Here is a 17,473-nt window from a genome sequence, read left to right as displayed (position 1 = left end):
AACAGGAGAAACGGGAACAGGGATCTTCCCCCCCCTCCCTTTCCGCCCGATTCTTTGGTCTTAAGAATGAGTGATTGCCCTTCTCCGACCCTTACTGTCCAATCTGAGAGCGGATAGCTGATGCGTTCCGCTTTTTGTTTTTGAACAGGGTTATAATTAGTCTGAAAGTCTCTAAAAAATTCAAAGTAGACACATTTAATTGAAATCATGGTCCCTCACAAATTCAAAAATAAGCCACATTAATCCCTCAAAAGGACTAAAATAGATCCACTTTGAATTTCTTAGGAATCAACCAACTAATTTTTTTTTGTAAAGGATTAAAGTGAAGATCGTGTTTTTTTGTAAAAAAAAAAAAGTATTTACTCTTTAAACAAAAATTCAATTTCATTTTTTCGTTTGTATTTTTCCCAATTAATTAACTCCTAATGAGTGCCAGGATATTATTTGTTTTCATTTCAGGAAAATGAAACATGAGACTAATCGTCAATGATGCACGGACACGGACACGGAACACGACACGCCGACACATTAATTCTAAAAAATGTCATATTTCGACACATTAGGACACGTTTTGATATTAAATAAAAATTTTAATATATAATTTAGGTTAAAATGCAAAATACCCCCTTGAACTTTGGTCATGTTTTAAATTACTACTTTAAACTTTCAATTGTTTCAATTAACCACCTTGTACTTTGTTACATTAACAAATTAACATATCTGTTAAAATTTGACTAAGAGTGTTAATCTTAAATCCTTAATTTTATTCTCTTTCCTTATTTGCATTCCATACTCTTGTGTAGAGTTTTTCTTCCACTCTTCTACATTCAAATTTTTCATTATGGTCCAATATCCCGCTCTCAAGCAAGTTTTGTTTTATTGATTCATAATCATAAACGTTAATCGTATTCATATTCTCCACCATATCTAATTGCCCCTTTTTTAATCATATTTGCATGCTTGGCTACCATTTATTTTCTTTGTGTAATGCAAAAATGTTGCAGCATAACACAATCATGATTGACAGTGCCCAAAAGTGGCTTGTGGCATTCCTACTTGGCTTCCTTATGCTCTCTGTCACTGAAACCTCTGCATCTGTGTTCGACAACGTTAGCTGCACAAGCAACAAGACTTAATTGAAGGGGTGTATTGATGTTATAAACTCGAATCCAGCAGTGGATCTGATAAGAAACTCTTCTAGATTATTCTCTGGTATGATTGTTTTAATTGTCTAAATTACTTGGCATCCTTTATTGTATGGTTTTCTATTCCATTGCCTTCTTGCTGGAGGGAGAGGAGGACCACCCCTTGATTGGGAGCGGGATATTGGATCATGATGAAAATTCAGCAATTGTCATTCCCTGAGATTTTGTTCCCGAGAAGGGGTGCTTCCTTGAGAATCTGTTCAATTGTTAAAAAATAAAATAATAAAAATAACATCGTTAGACAAAATTTTAACAGAAATGTTAATTTGTTATCATCATAAACTATGAGGGGTTAATTGAAACAATTAAAAGTATAAGGTGATAATTTGAAATATGACCAAAGTTTAAGGGGGTAAGTTGTATTTTAGCCTATAATTTATATGTAATACATATAAGAATCCATAATAAGTCATATAACCAATCAAATATTTAAATTTCATAACATAAATATAAATATAAATAATTTTTCGTACTTTGTTAAATTTTCATATCAAATTTCATAACAGGCAAAAATTAATTTATAAATTTTCTTTTATATTTAGTTAACAAAATAAAATTAAGATTAAAAAAAAAAAACGTATCTGAACGTTGTCCGCGTTTCTGAAAAAGTTGACCGCGTGTCCGAACGTGTCAGAGTGTGTCCGTGTCGGACACATGTCCGACATGCAAATTTTTTTTCAAACGCCGTGTCCATGCTTTGAAGCTAACCGTCACACAAATATTAACTTCATAATTTGAAAACGCCAATATTAAATATTAATAATATTAGTTTATGGAACAGATTATATTTACAATTTTTTTTTTTACAAACTATATTATCTTCTCCCAGAACACCCGAAAAAAGATAGTGTAATTTGTAGAAATTTGTAAACTAATTCTTCCCCTTAGTTTATATAAAAAGGACCTTTTGAATGGAATGGTATCGCCTAAATAGCAACAATTATCGATAATCGCAAGAACGGAGGCAGTAGCAACTCTTTTAACATTGATGTAAGGATATCTAAATTAATTTTTTTTTTTTTGGTGTGGATCTAAATTAATTTTATTTGAAATTAATCTATCAGTTCACATAAAATTAAAAAAAAAAAATTTAGAATAAGTGGTTAACGAGTGAAAATCAATTAATATAATAAACTTTATAAATAATAAAACTAACAGATATTTAGATGAGGACTGTGGCCTGTGGGACTACCCAACCTTGCTTTCAATTAGCTAAAATATCAATTGATTTCACCTTTTTTTTTCTAGTTGAAAAATGTTAGAGAAATATATAAATCATTAATTAACCTTCACCTAACAGCTTAAATTTTAGGTTAAAATGGTTCTTTACATGATATCAAAGCCTCATGTCTCAGGTTCGATTATCACCGTCCCCATTTAATTAATAAAAAAGTGGAATTTGGTTTGTTGTGAAATTACAAGTTACAACATAACCCAGCACAGACAAGAAAATGAATAAACCAAAATCAATTAAGAGTCATCGCCCAAAAAGAAGAAACAAGAAAAGGAAAGCATCAGAAAAATTGCAAACCAGGTTAAATACACCTGCATGGCTGCATGGAACCCCAGAATCCCAAGAATTGTATGTTTTGACGCAGAAGCTTTAGAGACCATCTTTAGGAGATTCACTGTCAATTGCTTCATTGGTAGATGCCATTGCCAAGGCATGTGAGCTTTTCATTTCTTCTAACTGTCAAGCAGTATAGGAAATAGTGATTTGATAAACCCTAAGATCAGTCAACCAGGAAAAATAAAAAAACGACTAACTCAACAGAATCAATGAACATTTGAATTGCAGATACCACGGACCAGAATTACCAAATAACCAATTAGAAAGTTCACATATTTTAAGAATATATCCAAAGACAGGCAAGATTTTGGAGAATCATTTGCATTCATTTCAGTGGTATATATGGGAACCCACAATGATTAACCTACCATATTTCTCAAATCCTTATAAATGTCAACTTTCCAGCATGTAATATATATATATATATATATATATATATATATATATATATATGAGGCAGCTTATTTTTATATTGGTATAAGAATAAAAAATCTTACACTAAATCTTAGTCATTGATTTGCTTGCATCCAACAGTTCAAATATCTAATAAATCAGAACAGTTGGATATAAATAACATCAACGATCAAGACTGAGAGTGAAACTTAAACCAATGTAAAATAATCCTGACCCCATATATATTATACCGGGAGGATCATCTAATACTAGTGCAAGCTATACTCTCCATCATAGTAGTTGATCCACTTGTATCTAAAGACTTCCATGAATAATAAATTTTATATATAGAAAATCAAGGCCTCGTGGCAAAAATAGAAAGGTAAAAGTGCGTATAAGAATTTCCCTCATCTCTACCCTTACAAGTCAAGGTTTCATGAAAAGTGGAAAGGTTTTGTGATCACAGAACTGTTAAGTCCCCAATCTCTTTCCTTTCTATGCAAGTAAAGTTAACTGCGAAGCTCAACTTCACGGTTCATAGATCTTTCTTAATCCCATTTCCCCCTATCTTTCTTTCCCTCATTAACTTCTAATGCCCTTAAACATAGCCGAGTTCCCTAACCACACAAGACATTAAGCCATCACAGCCAACATTACAAGTCCATATTCTTGTTGGTAATCAAAGATCCCACTTTTATCACAGTCCCTTCCATCTTGAATCCCAATATCCCAGCTTTTACAACCCCAGCAAAATATGATCAGAATTAACTTATAGTTAGCAGATACAACACCCATAATAATTTCATCATGATAAATATTATTTTTATAAACTCCGAAGAATTTCAATTTCAACAACAAATAATAATAAAGAACCTCTTTGCAGGTATTCTGGTGCGCTGTGAAAAGCTCATTATATTTAATTTGTAGATCAGAGAATTCAGCTTGCAATTTTTCATATTCTGAGATGGAGGGACAGCTTAATTTCTGTTGAATGAACCTGCGAAAAGAAAGAAGCTTGTCTGTGACACGTTACACATGGTCGCATCACAAGTAAAATAATATGAATTGAACAGAACATACTCAAGTGCAGAAGAAGGCTTGTCGTTTTGCTCGTATAAAGCAACAAAAACTACAACACCAACAAACAAACTTTGATTCATTCATTAATTAAGGAATTAATAGCATAGAAGGATAAAGCAAATGCGATACCTTTGGTGAGAGCGTCCACAGCTCCACTTGATTCCAGATATTTTCTAAAAGCTTCCTTTTTGGCTTCTTTTTCCTACACATTCAAATAAAATAAATAAATTGTAATATGTGAGGGACAATCAGATTCATGAACTAAAGAAAGAGAGACTAGAAGTTATAACCTCTTTGTATCGCATCATCATCTGTTCTTCTTCGCACCTCTGTTTCTGTTCTTTGCTTTGCTTTGTTTCCGATATGTGTCTGTCTGGTGATCTGTCTCTGCAAGGCAACTAATCTTTTAATTTTTTATTTTATTCTATCATATATCTACCTTCCTTGATTGCCTTTATTTACCGTTTTTTTTTTTTTTTTTGGTAAACACCTGTTTTTTATTTTAGCTTTAGGTTGTTTTTGCTACTAAAGCTTTATATTTTTTTCATTTAGTGTTTTTTAATATTTAGTCCCACACCACTTTTCTATTCCGTTAGCTCTATCCCCTTCTACTTGACTAAAAGAAGAAAAAAAGAACTAAGAAGAATAATATTTAAGTGCATGTTTGATTTTGATTCATTAAGAGGAATTTTTTTAATTTTAATAAAATTTTAACTAATTTATTTTAGGGATCTATTAATCTCATGTTGCATGAGATAATTATTTTATGCAACAGAGACAAGATAGTGGGGTCCACTATTTTTTCAAAAAAAAAGAAAAAAAAATAGTGAACTCCACTATTTTGTCTCTGTTGCATGAGATAATTATCTCATACAACATGAAATAATTATTTTCCTTTATTTTATATATAAAATAAAAATATGATATTATGTCTATTTTTTTCATGTATATGAACCTAGTTCTCTCCATGTCATTAGATTAGAGTCTCAACCAACAAAGAGAAAAAGACAAAAAAATTAATATTGTAATCTAATAATATAAAGAGAAGTAGGTAAAGTAAATATAAAAAAAAATAGGTATCTAATACTAGGTTTCTATAAAATAAAGAAAAAAATATGTTATTTTATGATAGTGTTTTACTTAATGTTTAAATTAAATTTTTTTCATTAATAACCTCCAATTCTCCCACCAAATCTTCATAGTGGGATAAGTTTTTCTCACCATAAAATGCACATAATATTTTATCCTTATACTTTTTCCTAAAATAAATCACTCCAAATACATACTAACACTTAAAATTCAAGAATAACAAAGTTTAAAAATAGAATAAAATAATGCAGAGAATAACATTTCCCCAAAACACCAGGAAGAACCAAAACATCAGCGGCAAAAGAAAATGATTTTCTGTCAACCAAATAAGGATTCACTTCCACCCCAAATTTTTAAAAAAATTTAGGCTGAAAAATAGTAATAATAATAATTTAGGTGAATATTATAAGGGAAAAGTGTGTATGTGTCATTTTAAGTGAGAGAAAGAGATAGATAAAGAGAGAGTGGACAAAAAAATATAAATGTGTAGGTCCCACCTCTTTGTGAGAGTGAAAGGATATAAATTATATCATTTAAAAGAATAAACATTTTTCTCGTATTATAAATTCAAATTGTGACCCATCAGGCCATCAAGATAACCCTTTAATATATAAACAACTTTCATATTATCATTCTCCTTACCACGCCACTAGTTTGTTGTTTATTTTTTCCTCTTTATTTCTTCCATCTAATATGCCAAAAGAAAATTTATACTTTATTTACGGTGTTCTTTTCTCAAAAATTATAAGATGGCTAATTGCAATAGGATTACAAGTTTACAACATATCAAAATCAAGCAAATGCTTTTGCATTACTATTTTGACCACTGGAATGCTAAGAAAGAAAGAAAAAAAAATACCAGAATGAGAGTTTTTTAAGTGTGAGAAAGGCAGAGTAATATTGTCACACATTGATACACATTCTCTGAATTCATGGATTTCACTATTTATTATTAGGGTTATGTTTATCTCATTTTACATGAGATAAACATCTTTCCTACACACACAAAAAGGGTTTGGGTCCCACCACTTTTTTTTTCTCTCTCCTCTTACATGTGGGTCCCACTTATACTTTTATTTCTACAACATGAGGTAATTCTTTTCCTACAACATAAGAAAAATATATCCCTTATTATTATTGCACCCACCTGCTACAACTGAAGAGTTCGCCATTCTTCGACAATGGTGTATGAAAGCAGCATTCACGAAACACACTACCATCTATGCCTAGGGTCTTTTTTACTTCTATATTTTTGTAATTCTGAAATAGGTTGCACCAAAGAGAGCACCTATTAGGGAGTCCCGAAAGAAGCAAAACTATCTTTCATTTTCGGGATCCAAATGAGGACATGTTTTTTTAACAATAATATAAATCGAATATCATTGATTGTGAATCAGATCCAGTATATAACAGTGGCATCCTCAATAAATTAGAAAGTCCTCGAGTATTTCCTAATTTCATACATGATTGAAGATATGGAAACAAGATCCTTGTTCAATGCAGACCCACCAGGGATCCTCTTAATGCAATCCGAGAGTCTCGTATAATAAAGTAACAATTGAGTCAACGCAGCCCTTAAGATCTCCATGCCACACAAGAAGTTGCTGAAAGAAGTGATGACATCTTTGTGCATCAGCTCTATTGCAGCCTTCCACCTACTCGCAAAATCCTTTACTAGTGGCTCAACTTCGGCCACAGTTATAGGCTTATCCGGACTCGATGTTGGGTCCTCGGCTGATAAATTACATGCAATCAAGCCCATATTTTTCAGAATATAGAACACAGACAATATTTTACCATAGTCTCATTTTTATGATACTTACAGGCTTTGGCCCTTACAAACATGATTAAATCATTGAAATGCTCTTGAAGCAGTTCTTCCTGCAAGGAAAGAAGAGAACCGTAAGGACAACCATAAATGAGAACAAGAGGGAAAGTTATATTTAATTGCCTTGTTTAATCTATAGATACCCCCGTTTCTCCCATATGAAACTCAATGATCTTTCCCCAAGTCGGAGGAGATCAGAGTCATGATTTCTAAAGTTTTACCTGCGTAAATGGTTCTTACTTTTTCTCACAAGTAATATATTGAGTTGTCCGCATGTATTGGACGGAGGAGCCACTCAGCTAGCTTGTCTTATTTGAAAGTCATTATCTTTAGATTAGGACTTAAAACACTACAATTTCTAAAAGAAGGTGGGTCTTAGATGTGAACATCACATGGCAAAAGAAACATGAATGTGAAGAGAGCAACAGAAAAAAATTGATGCACTAATTCCTTCCTGAAACTATCAAACACAAACTTATCCTTACATTGAAACTAGATATACAAGAAATGATTGCAGTTACCACAAATAATGTTGTATTTCTCTTCAGCAGTTCCTCGAAGTGCATAATAATTTTCCCACCTTCAGGACCTGCTTCCTGGAATCAAGCAAGTGGGAAAATTTCAGTGGCCAAAAGTCAAAGGGAGCAACCTATCTGTTTATGGAAATTACATTGCCGTTTAATTAAGGGAAATCCTATTATGTTTCCCCATTCAAATTTAAAGCTGTCTTGTCCATGGTCCAAAGTTATTTTCTTGTCTCACCCTTGACATTTCAATTGATGCAGATATAGCTGTACTTGAAATTTAGAGTTATTTTACAGATTCCTACCTTCAGAACAGTAATTGTCATATCGTAATTGTTTATAAGAAACATTGTTTGTAATTTTGGTTTCAGGAAGTTCTTCGCAAGCTTGATAAGTACGTCATCAACAGCCATTCTAAGTCGTTCTAAATTCAAATCAAGCTGCAATTAATCACAAGATAGATTATATTAGAAATTTACGAAAGAAAACTGGATGACTCTCATTTTTATCATACTGACCTGGCCATCTCCACACTCAACGTTTAAGTGGATAAGCGAAGCAGTAAACTCTGCATAACGCCTTATGACATAGTGAGGATGAACATCATCCTCCCATAATGTCTTCACATTTGCGTTTAACAGGCTGTTGAGGTGCATGTCAAATACCATTTTAAACCGAGGCCATAGGGAAATATTGACCTGCCCAAATTAAGAATTAGCCTCATCAAGGATCAACAGTAGTAAACTATATATGATATACAAGTACATTATCTTACTGGCATTATCCCTAAAAGCCATCAATATAGCAGGTCCATATAAATCCAAAGATGAATTTCAACTATGAGCAAGTAGCAAGTGAGAGGGTTATAAGAGAACCAAGAATGTGTACATAAATAAAAGAGGTAATAAAGACCACAGACTATGAAGGAAGGTGAAGGAGAGGAAGGAGGGGGGGGGGGGGGGGGGGGGGGGGGATGCATAGACTCAGACAAGCGTAAAATGAGCATGCTCGATACTCTGCTTCACAACATTTGCCAAATAAAAAATCACATAAATTAGCTATATATTATATAAATTGTGATCAGCATTATACATCAGAAAATGAAGTTGGAGAAACTTGTCAGACTCTAGATTTCCTGTCATCAACCAAATTCAGTCATTCTTTCAAATGTGCAAAGAAAGGGTTAGGAGACATTCTATATATTATATGAAAAGTGTCAATGTACATGATCTCACTGATAACAAGGGGAAAATCTGGTCAGACTTGAGTTTTCCTGTCATCACCCAACGTCAATCACTTTTCCCTTTTCCTCTTTTCCCTATGTTATTATTTTAACGAGAATTTTTCAACTGAGTAAAAATGGAGCTAGACACATCACCCAATGCATGTACTAAATCTACTCTGAACATCCAAGTCCAATCAGCTAACTATATGGTTTCCCAGTATAAGCACACTCAAGAAAGGAATTATTTCGTCTAAATGAGTATATATAGATAGCATAGTAAACTAACCTTGTCAAAATAAGAATCCAAGCATGGAATCCGCCTCCGAGATATGATGATCTGAAATGAAAAAAGTACGTCTGTTACAAGTTAATTTTAAAAGTGAACCATCTCTAAATGCACTAGGTACACTAGCTGAGAGATGCAGCAGAGATATACAAATGAAAATTCTTTAAATTATAATTGCAATTTATTCTGCTGTTTGCTCAATATACATATGCATTATGTATTGCAAAAGTATAAGACCAGAGATTCATCAATATTTTCACGATGTTGCATGGATCATTCAGATCCTTGGGAAAAAAAATTGAAAAAAAAAAAATGTTACGGAGAAGAATTGTAATTCAGGGGGTAAAAGGGTCTGGAAAGTATATTCGCGTGGAAAGAAAAAACATAGTTAGTTAGAAGTCAGTATCGTTTGGTCAGAGTAGTTATTTTGGGTGTTAGGTTGTATATATAGGGATTGGTCTGTTGGAGGATATGAAAATGAGTATTCAGAATAAACGATACTTGACTTCTAACGAACTCTGATTTTTCTTTCTACAGAATATACTTTCCAGACCCTTTTACCCCATGAATTACAACTCTTATCCGTACCAAAAATGTTATAATTGTTAAGAATCAGCCCTTGAGATTACACCTACTTAGGCTAGAATTGTGTAATTAGCATCACTATGGTGTTTGCTTTGATATGTTGCCCTTCTTTTCTGAAGATCGAAATTAGAGCCTTACAAATTGGAACATTACCTGATGCTGGTGTATTATGAGAATCATAAGCATGAGGCTTATAGCATCATAACAATTTGGAAGTATTGAATTAAAGTGCTCATCAATGACACCAAATGGACCTGACAATAAAAAAGAGTAAATACTAAGGGGGGGCCTGTTTGAAAACTCAAATCCGAGATAAAAAAATGAAAATATTCAACAATTATGTAATCTGGTGGTGTTAGTTAATACATACCAAATTGAATTTAAAAGCAATCCTTTTGTTATTCAAATCATTACAATTACAACAAGAAGCTAAAACTTTTCCAATTGGGTGGGGTTAGCCACATGAATCAAATAACACCACCGTGTTCTGTCCATAAACAGTTGTTCCGACAGGTCATTTAATTCTAAATCATTTTTAATGGTTGCACTTAAAGTTCGTGCTAGGTCTACTTCTACATCTAACTCTAATTATTAGGCTATCCTCTGTCTAATCAATTCTTCTAATTAGGGCTCCTATTGGTCTTGGTCTCATATGTCCTAACCATCTTAGGCACAATTCTACCATTTTCCCTCATTAGATGCTGCTCAAACTTTGTTCTAATACATTCATTCCCGATCTTATTTTTCTCATATGACCACTTATGCAACACAACATTCTCATCTTTGTAACCCTTATCTTATGCTTTTGTTGGCCCTTTATCACCCAACTTTCAGTACCATAAAGAATCATTGGTTTTGTGGTTGTGAGGTAATATTTTCCTTTTAGCTTAAAAGGCAACTTTCTATCACAAATTTTACCTGAAGCATTTCTCCATATCATCCACTCAGCTTGAATCCTATGATTTACACCTCTCTTTATTTCTCCATCACTTTGTTCGAAGATCCGAGATACTTAAACAGTGTGACTTGTGGTATGGTATGATCTCTAAATAATTAAATGACAAATATTTTTGTTAGCATAGCCTTATTTTATTAAATTCTAACAGTGTCCTTTAATTCATTTTCAGCACTCAATTAATTTTTTATCAAACATGACGAATTCAGTGCTTAATTTTTCATCCATAAAAAAACTCAGCTAAAATTTTCAATGCTAAATTGTTCAGTTTTAATAAAAGCCCCAACACGTAATTTGGCTACCATTTCCATGTTTTCAATGCTAGAAGCCCCCCTCCTGTTTGTTATCTGTTTAAATTTTAAGTGAAAAGACTCCTCAAAATAATCATGAAACTCCATCACAGATACCTGAAAAAAGTTCATAGAACATTGATGCTTCTCCAAAGAAATCTTCACAGAAATTATATCTGTAGATGAAAGAAAATAATGTTAAAATCAAAACGAATATCAATAGGGAATTTATGCACATTAGCATTTTATATGACAATATGAAGAGGCATCATGAACTGTAGAGTACTCTGAAGTAGCAGTATCCATAAGCAGCTTGTGCAAGCTCCTGAACAGGACCTCATATGGATATTTAATGGAGTTGGCTTCAGCTATATGAGGAATCAATGCAGGCTCATCAATTCCCTGTTACCAGTGTAACATTTAATTTACTTTCAAATCTAACGCAGTTATCCAAAAATGTAAAATCTGTGCAGAATCAACTAATGATAGTTCAATTCCAGTTAAAAATATGACATTACAACAAAGGAATAACACATGATATCTAGAATGACTTTATTTATTCATTGAATCAAAGTAAATATAATTAATCATCATCATTTTATAAAATCAGTAACAGGTCCCTAAAGCCTGAAACATAACCTGCCACAAAAACATGTTTCTATCTCTTCGAACAATCGTTATCCTTGTTTTAACTGACCTTCACTTCTTGAAGAAAACTATTGACATAAATTATAATATGATTTAATTAAATAAACAAATGATTGGTTTCTAGGCCAATTAATTAGTAGTCAGATAGAGAATCATTTGCATGGATTTCCCCTTTTCTAGACAGAGTTATACCTTCAATATATTAATCCTATCCCCAAGAGCAAATACTGCAGATCGATTCTTCAGTGGTTCCCTGGCTCTTATAAATAGACCACTGCTTCTTGTCTCTACACCAATTAAATCATTAGATGTTGCTATATCCATCTGTAGTTTCTCCAATGCTTGTATATAAGCACGGAAATGAGCACTAAGAACCTGCAAAAATACAGCAGTATTAGAGTACTTCTTGAAAATATCTTCAAATTCACTGTTTCTATCTAAAAATATCCTAATCTACATGCATGCAAATTTCAGCTCATAGAACAACCCAAAACAAAGTCTTTTATGTGTATTGACGATTTAGAACTATGAATTTATGAAGGTTAGCAATAGACTAACCAGGCATAGCATCAGAGACACTTGATGATCAACATAGAACCAGTGGCACCTTCCATGCAGCAGTTATATGTGTGTCAGGCCAAAACAGAAATACCTAAAGTCTCCAATGCTATCATATTCATATCTCACTTTAAATTCCATTTAAAAAATATATATTATGTATTTTTGGTGCGGGCTTCCTTCAATATTGAACCTATGTTTAGGTACCATCATTAATCGTACAAAACAAGCTTTATGTCAACAGGTTCCCAGTTTATAGGCGGCCTAGGTTTTAGAATAGTAAACTTGTCAAACAAAAAAGATTCTCCAAATGACATACGAACCACAATGTTGATGTAAAGTTCATTATACTTTGAAAAAGATGCTTACAAGCAAGAATATAAACAAATATAATTTACATTACGATAAACCAAACCTTTTCTAATCCAAATAGCAATATTGATTCAAGATTCTAATTATAACAGTCACCTTGTTTATTGTATCAATGTACGCTGCACGAACTTCATTATATATTTCCTTGCTATGCTCCTTGAGGAAGGTAACAACATACCTACACTTTTACACTTCCATTTGTTATATTTATACAGAACCAAAAGCTCACAACAACGACCACAATGATTCCATAATTTAAAGGTGGCCAAAGCAGGGAAGCATAGATTGAGATTGGTATATTTCATTTCCTGCTCTTGTTGGCAGGCTAAATAAAAATATGCAAATGATGGCAACCAAAATATTTAATTGAATATTTAGTAACTAGTAATTATATTCTGCTAGATCAACAGTTCTGTTTATAATCACAAGTTCTAATAATTTAGCTACCACCGAGCATGCAAGACTGAAACACAAACAAATTTAACCAAAATAATCAGTCGACAACATAAGAATAAAGAGATTTGTTAGAACACAATATAATGCTCAAGAGAGAGACATTTTAAATCAAAGTTTGCACATGTTATCAAGTAGATACAATTTTAGCTAGTAGAAATTATAAATTGGAATTTCAAAACAGCACTAAGAAAGAGTAGCTAATGAAGGCAAAGCAGCTTCATAGCATAAAATGCAATAGCCATTCAGCGAAATGAAAAAACTAACAACGAGTTTCATTTCATCCAAATAAAAGACATGAGCAAATGTTGTCTATAGATTTTGGAGCAAAAGAAATGTTCACTTATCAAATAATAAATTCAGGATATTAAAAGCTAATACAAAGAATAAAAGCATTCCATTCAAATGGCAATAAAACCCATAAAATACAGAATCCCAGCACATGAGTTTCAGAATGGAAAATTATATTATCACTTATCACAAGTGACCAACATAGCGAATTGCAATCCTCCAAAAAACAATAAGAAAAACTCACTTGTACTTTAAAAGGACACTTTGTTGAAGTATTTGGATATTAGTTTTGGGTTTTCTCAGTGCATAGAGTTTCTGAACAATAAAGTCAAACACCTGCAGATGGATAGCCATGATAAACATATTTTTAACCTATTAAATGGTCTTCCAAATAAAAAGAAAAATCTACAAGAAAATTAATATAATTATTATTTTAGGTGTTACTAACCTTTGAAACTACTTTCTGCCGGAGCTTCTCGAGCTCAGGTTGAACATCTTTTAGAGCTTTTGAAAATTTAACCATTGGATCCACTTCTACAAACTTAAGTTTCTTACTGAGAACCTCAAGAGTTTTCATATATTCCTCATTGACCTGAAAATCCAAAGAGTACAAGTCTAATTAAAAGGGAAAATGATGGAACCTCTATAGATTGAACTGGAATTGAAGAAAGTCAAGATGGAGACAAGCTCCTTACAGGTACTAATCAACGAAAACACTACTACTTTGGCTGATATAACCTTGGAATTACAATGAAAAAGATAACCAGAGGACTCCCACAGTACCTCCTTCCCACCAATTCCCTAAACAAGTTAATACAGGCATGATCATTCCCCCCGTCCCCTTTCCCTTCCTGTAACCATTATTCTTTTCCAATTCATTATGTCCCCCCTCTCTCTCTCTCTCCTGTAACTAACTCCGCTCCCCCCACTTCTATTGTACCGAGCAATTCTGCTATGCTTCCAAGCTTAGCTGAATCTCCTGCATCTGGGCCTGCTTTGGACTGCTTGGATGAGTCCTTTCCGACTAGGCCTGCTTCTGGCTCCACCTGACTTGGCCCATTCGGTCCAGCCCCATGCTTCCTCCTCTTTCTGCCATAAACCTTCCTTAAAGCCTCACCAGAATATAATAGTAACATGTAATATATACCGAGCAGCATACACATTAAGTACTGGATGACCTAAATGAAATTCAAAACATAGACCTAGATGATTAAAACAAATTGACTTTAGGCCAAAATGTCAAAAAAGACCTAGAAGATGCATCTGATCGGAAGTAATGAACTGTCAATCTAGGCCCTATTCTCAAATCCAAACGAATCATTATACATTTTTTATATGTTAACATAGCTACCAATGTCTAGATATGTCAAAACTAATAAAGCCAATCAAGCTACAAGTTTCCCAAAAAGATCAATAAAACTCCCCATTAAATCCCGACCAGTGAGGGTGGGATGAGGGCAATCCTTGTACACAACCTTACTCTTGCATAATTGCAAAGAGATTGTTTCCCGGATTTGAACCTGTGACTTTTCAGTCACAAAAGAATAGCTTTACCAATACTCCAGGCTCACCCACTTTCCCGAAAAGATCAATAGAATAATCAAAACTAATAAAGATCTTGAGACTATAACATCATAGACAAGAAGTGACCAATGATGAGAAGAACCAAAGCCACTAATGAAACATTTAAGACATCCTCAATCAGACTGTTGTCTTTGAAGTCATGAAAACTGAAAGAGATGTAAGAGATAAATGCAATAATAGTTTACAATTGGAAAAGAATAAATGTATTTTGCATACCACCAAAAGTAACTTATGCAATATTACTGGAGAAGAAGATCACAGAAAAAGCCTAAATACCTCTCCATCCACAAGAATGTCCACCATCCTTGGAGAGACTATTATGTCTTCTACAAACTTAGCCAATTTGGATTCAGCCACCTGTTGGATGAAACAAGACCAATCATAATACAAGTAGAAATGGGAAACGAAAGAAAAACCTAACTTATTTGAGGTGGCAGGAGGAGAGAGAAGCATGCAGAATGAGTATGTGATATTGAACCAAAGTTTTTGCTCATTAAAAATAAAAAATAAAAAAACAATTGTTAAAGTGTAAACAGCCTGTAGGTGAAGTTTGCTTACCAGAACAAAAATGACAGTATGTTCTATAATACTGGTCATTTTGCTTTTGTTGTATTACTATTAAGCTAAGGCCAAAGGGTGCTACAATTTGTAAACACCTTTGAAAATTTTTTTAGTTTAAATAAACTTTCATACCTTGCGATTCTTAAGTCTCGAACCCATATCCATAGACTTCTCCTGGAGAATCTTTATGTCTGAACTAATGGAACCAATTTCAGCCTGATAAAATATATAAGAAAGATTTCATGATTTAATATTCAATATTGACTTTAAAACAAGAAAAACTGTACTCGAAAATTTTGAGTAAGTCCTTAATATTATTTAATATATTACTATAATTGTAACATCTCTTTTGATATATGACTATTAAAGATCTCGACAGCAGGTAAGTAATTACTTCAGCATTACAGAGTCAATATAATAATTTTCATAGGGAGAAGTTTTCATAAAAAACACAAAAATAAAAAATAAAAAAAATTGACGAGTCAAATTCAAGCTTTACGATAAAATTTACTTTAAAAACTTCCAGTGTGGCACTAGTGCTACAACACCAAGGTTTCCGCTTGCTAGTTGCATATTTTCCTAGAATATTTCTAAAATATCATCTCTGCTTTATATATGTATTTTTGTAATTATATAAATAATCAAGATTTCAATTAATGAATTACAAAAATAGCTTATCTCAAAACAAAGCATATGCCTCAAAGCGCCAAAATACCTGAAATCCACTTAGAAGAGTTTCCATCTCTGACAAGATACAATCACAATCATGAATTTGGTCATGAAGAGACACCAGATTATCACTTTCTTTAATATAATCCTGCAATAATAGGAACACTAGAAAACTAATCAACAAACAAAGAAAAGCAAAAGCAAAAGATGATTACCACCACAACCACACTTTGATTAGATATTCATACTAATCACCATACCAAGAAAATCAAAATAAAACGGAATGGCCAATAAAAATTTCAGAAAATTGACCACAAACCTGAATTGAATCCAATTCAACTTTGCGCAAATCGTTCTCAACTCCCTTTGTATAATCCCTAAGTTTAGTACCTTTAGATAGTATATTTGCAACTACCTAAACAAAACAAAGCAACACAACAACATAATATATGGTGATCCATTTCAATAACAGAGTTTTCAACACAATAATGGCAAAATAACTTACTTCGTTGTTCTTACATTCTTCCAGTTCCTGTTGTAGTCCTTCCAGCGATATTTCATCACTGCAAAATTAAGCTAAACGAAACATATGAAACTAGTAGTAACACCATTTTTTATCTAAAGTGCAAGCTCAAAAGTGGACAAACCAAATCGAAAGGTAATAAACATAAAATAAATCTTAAATTTGAAAGGCAGAGTAGTAGAAAGAAAGTGAAGACCTGCTTGGATCCTCTTCCAACGTTAGGTGCTCAACAAATGCTCCCAAATCGAACACATTCTTTTGCGCGTCATTGGTTTCGCCAATAGAGGGGCTCTGCGCAACAGCGAAATTACCAAAAGAAAAAAAAAATGCAGATAATAATTTAAAAAAAGAAAGAAAGTAAGAGACAGTGATGGATCGTACCACTGTGGTTCCGGCAACATCAGCCATCGTCGCTTTGTTTGAAGAGAATGTGAAGTATATGTAATAAGTCTCAACCAATTACTGTGATTAGAATAATCGCAGCTTCAGGATCATCAACATCAAATGCACACTAAAATTTGAGAGACGCATCACAGTTACTCTTTGCCGAGATGAGATCCGGATTAGCAACCAAGAGTAACTAATGTAATTCTATTTTTATTCATTTTATTCTGTCATATTCTAAATAATAATTTGAATAATAATAGTAATAATAATTAATGAAATTTTATTTTATTTCCCTCCATGGAATGATTTAAATATCATTTTTGGTCCTCATCAAAGTTCACGCTACCCGTTTTAGTCCCTAATAAATAAAAAAGTCCGTGGTCCTTAAAAAATTCAA

The 17,473-nt window shown here is 32.9% G+C and overlaps 2 protein-coding genes across 3 annotated transcripts; both read right to left on the bottom strand.

The window, feature by feature from the left end:
• Window positions 1–1,054: 1,054 nt before the first annotated feature.
• Window positions 1,055–4,638, bottom strand: LOC133309605 (uncharacterized). 2 transcript variants are annotated; one of them, XR_009751349.1, is made up of 6 exons: window positions 4,539–4,638; window positions 4,378–4,450; window positions 4,249–4,297; window positions 4,042–4,165; window positions 2,751–2,895; window positions 1,055–1,401 (listed from the first exon to the last, which is right to left on the bottom strand). XR_009751349.1 is itself a non-coding variant. In XM_061510407.1 (5 exons), exons 1-5 carry the CDS (start codon window positions 4,557–4,559, stop codon window positions 2,809–2,811), a joined length of 354 nt encoding a protein of 117 aa, XP_061366391.1. In that variant the 5' UTR covers window positions 4,560–4,638; the 3' UTR covers window positions 2,388–2,808. The 2 variants fall into 2 exon arrangements, 1 of the variants encoding a protein (XP_061366391.1); XM_061510407.1 differs by lacking the exon at window positions 1,055–1,401 and having other exon boundaries at window positions 2,388–2,895.
• Window positions 4,639–6,730: 2,092 nt separating this feature from the next.
• LOC133309607 (vacuolar protein sorting-associated protein 52 A-like) lies at window positions 6,731–17,097 on the bottom strand. The gene is made up of 20 exons (XM_061510409.1): window positions 17,071–17,097; window positions 16,886–16,980; window positions 16,672–16,729; window positions 16,486–16,581; window positions 16,213–16,314; window positions 15,630–15,713; window positions 15,213–15,293; window positions 13,801–13,944; window positions 13,597–13,688; window positions 12,705–12,786; window positions 11,871–12,053; window positions 11,317–11,432; window positions 11,148–11,206; window positions 9,939–10,039; window positions 9,201–9,251; window positions 8,208–8,387; window positions 7,995–8,129; window positions 7,687–7,761; window positions 7,161–7,218; window positions 6,731–7,071 (listed from the first exon to the last, which is right to left on the bottom strand). Exons 1-20 carry the CDS (start codon window positions 17,095–17,097, stop codon window positions 6,767–6,769), a joined length of 2,124 nt encoding a protein of 707 aa, XP_061366393.1. The 3' UTR covers window positions 6,731–6,766.
• Window positions 17,098–17,473: the final 376 nt, after the last annotated feature.

Source organism: Gastrolobium bilobum, unplaced genomic scaffold, assembly GCF_033153095.1.
Source record: "Gastrolobium bilobum isolate Gb01-03AN ecotype WA unplaced genomic scaffold, APGP_CSIRO_Gbil_v1 utg10104, whole genome shotgun sequence".
Lineage (NCBI taxonomy): Eukaryota > Viridiplantae > Streptophyta > Magnoliopsida > Fabales > Fabaceae > Gastrolobium > Gastrolobium bilobum.
This window is presented reverse-complemented; position numbering and strand designations above follow the sequence as displayed.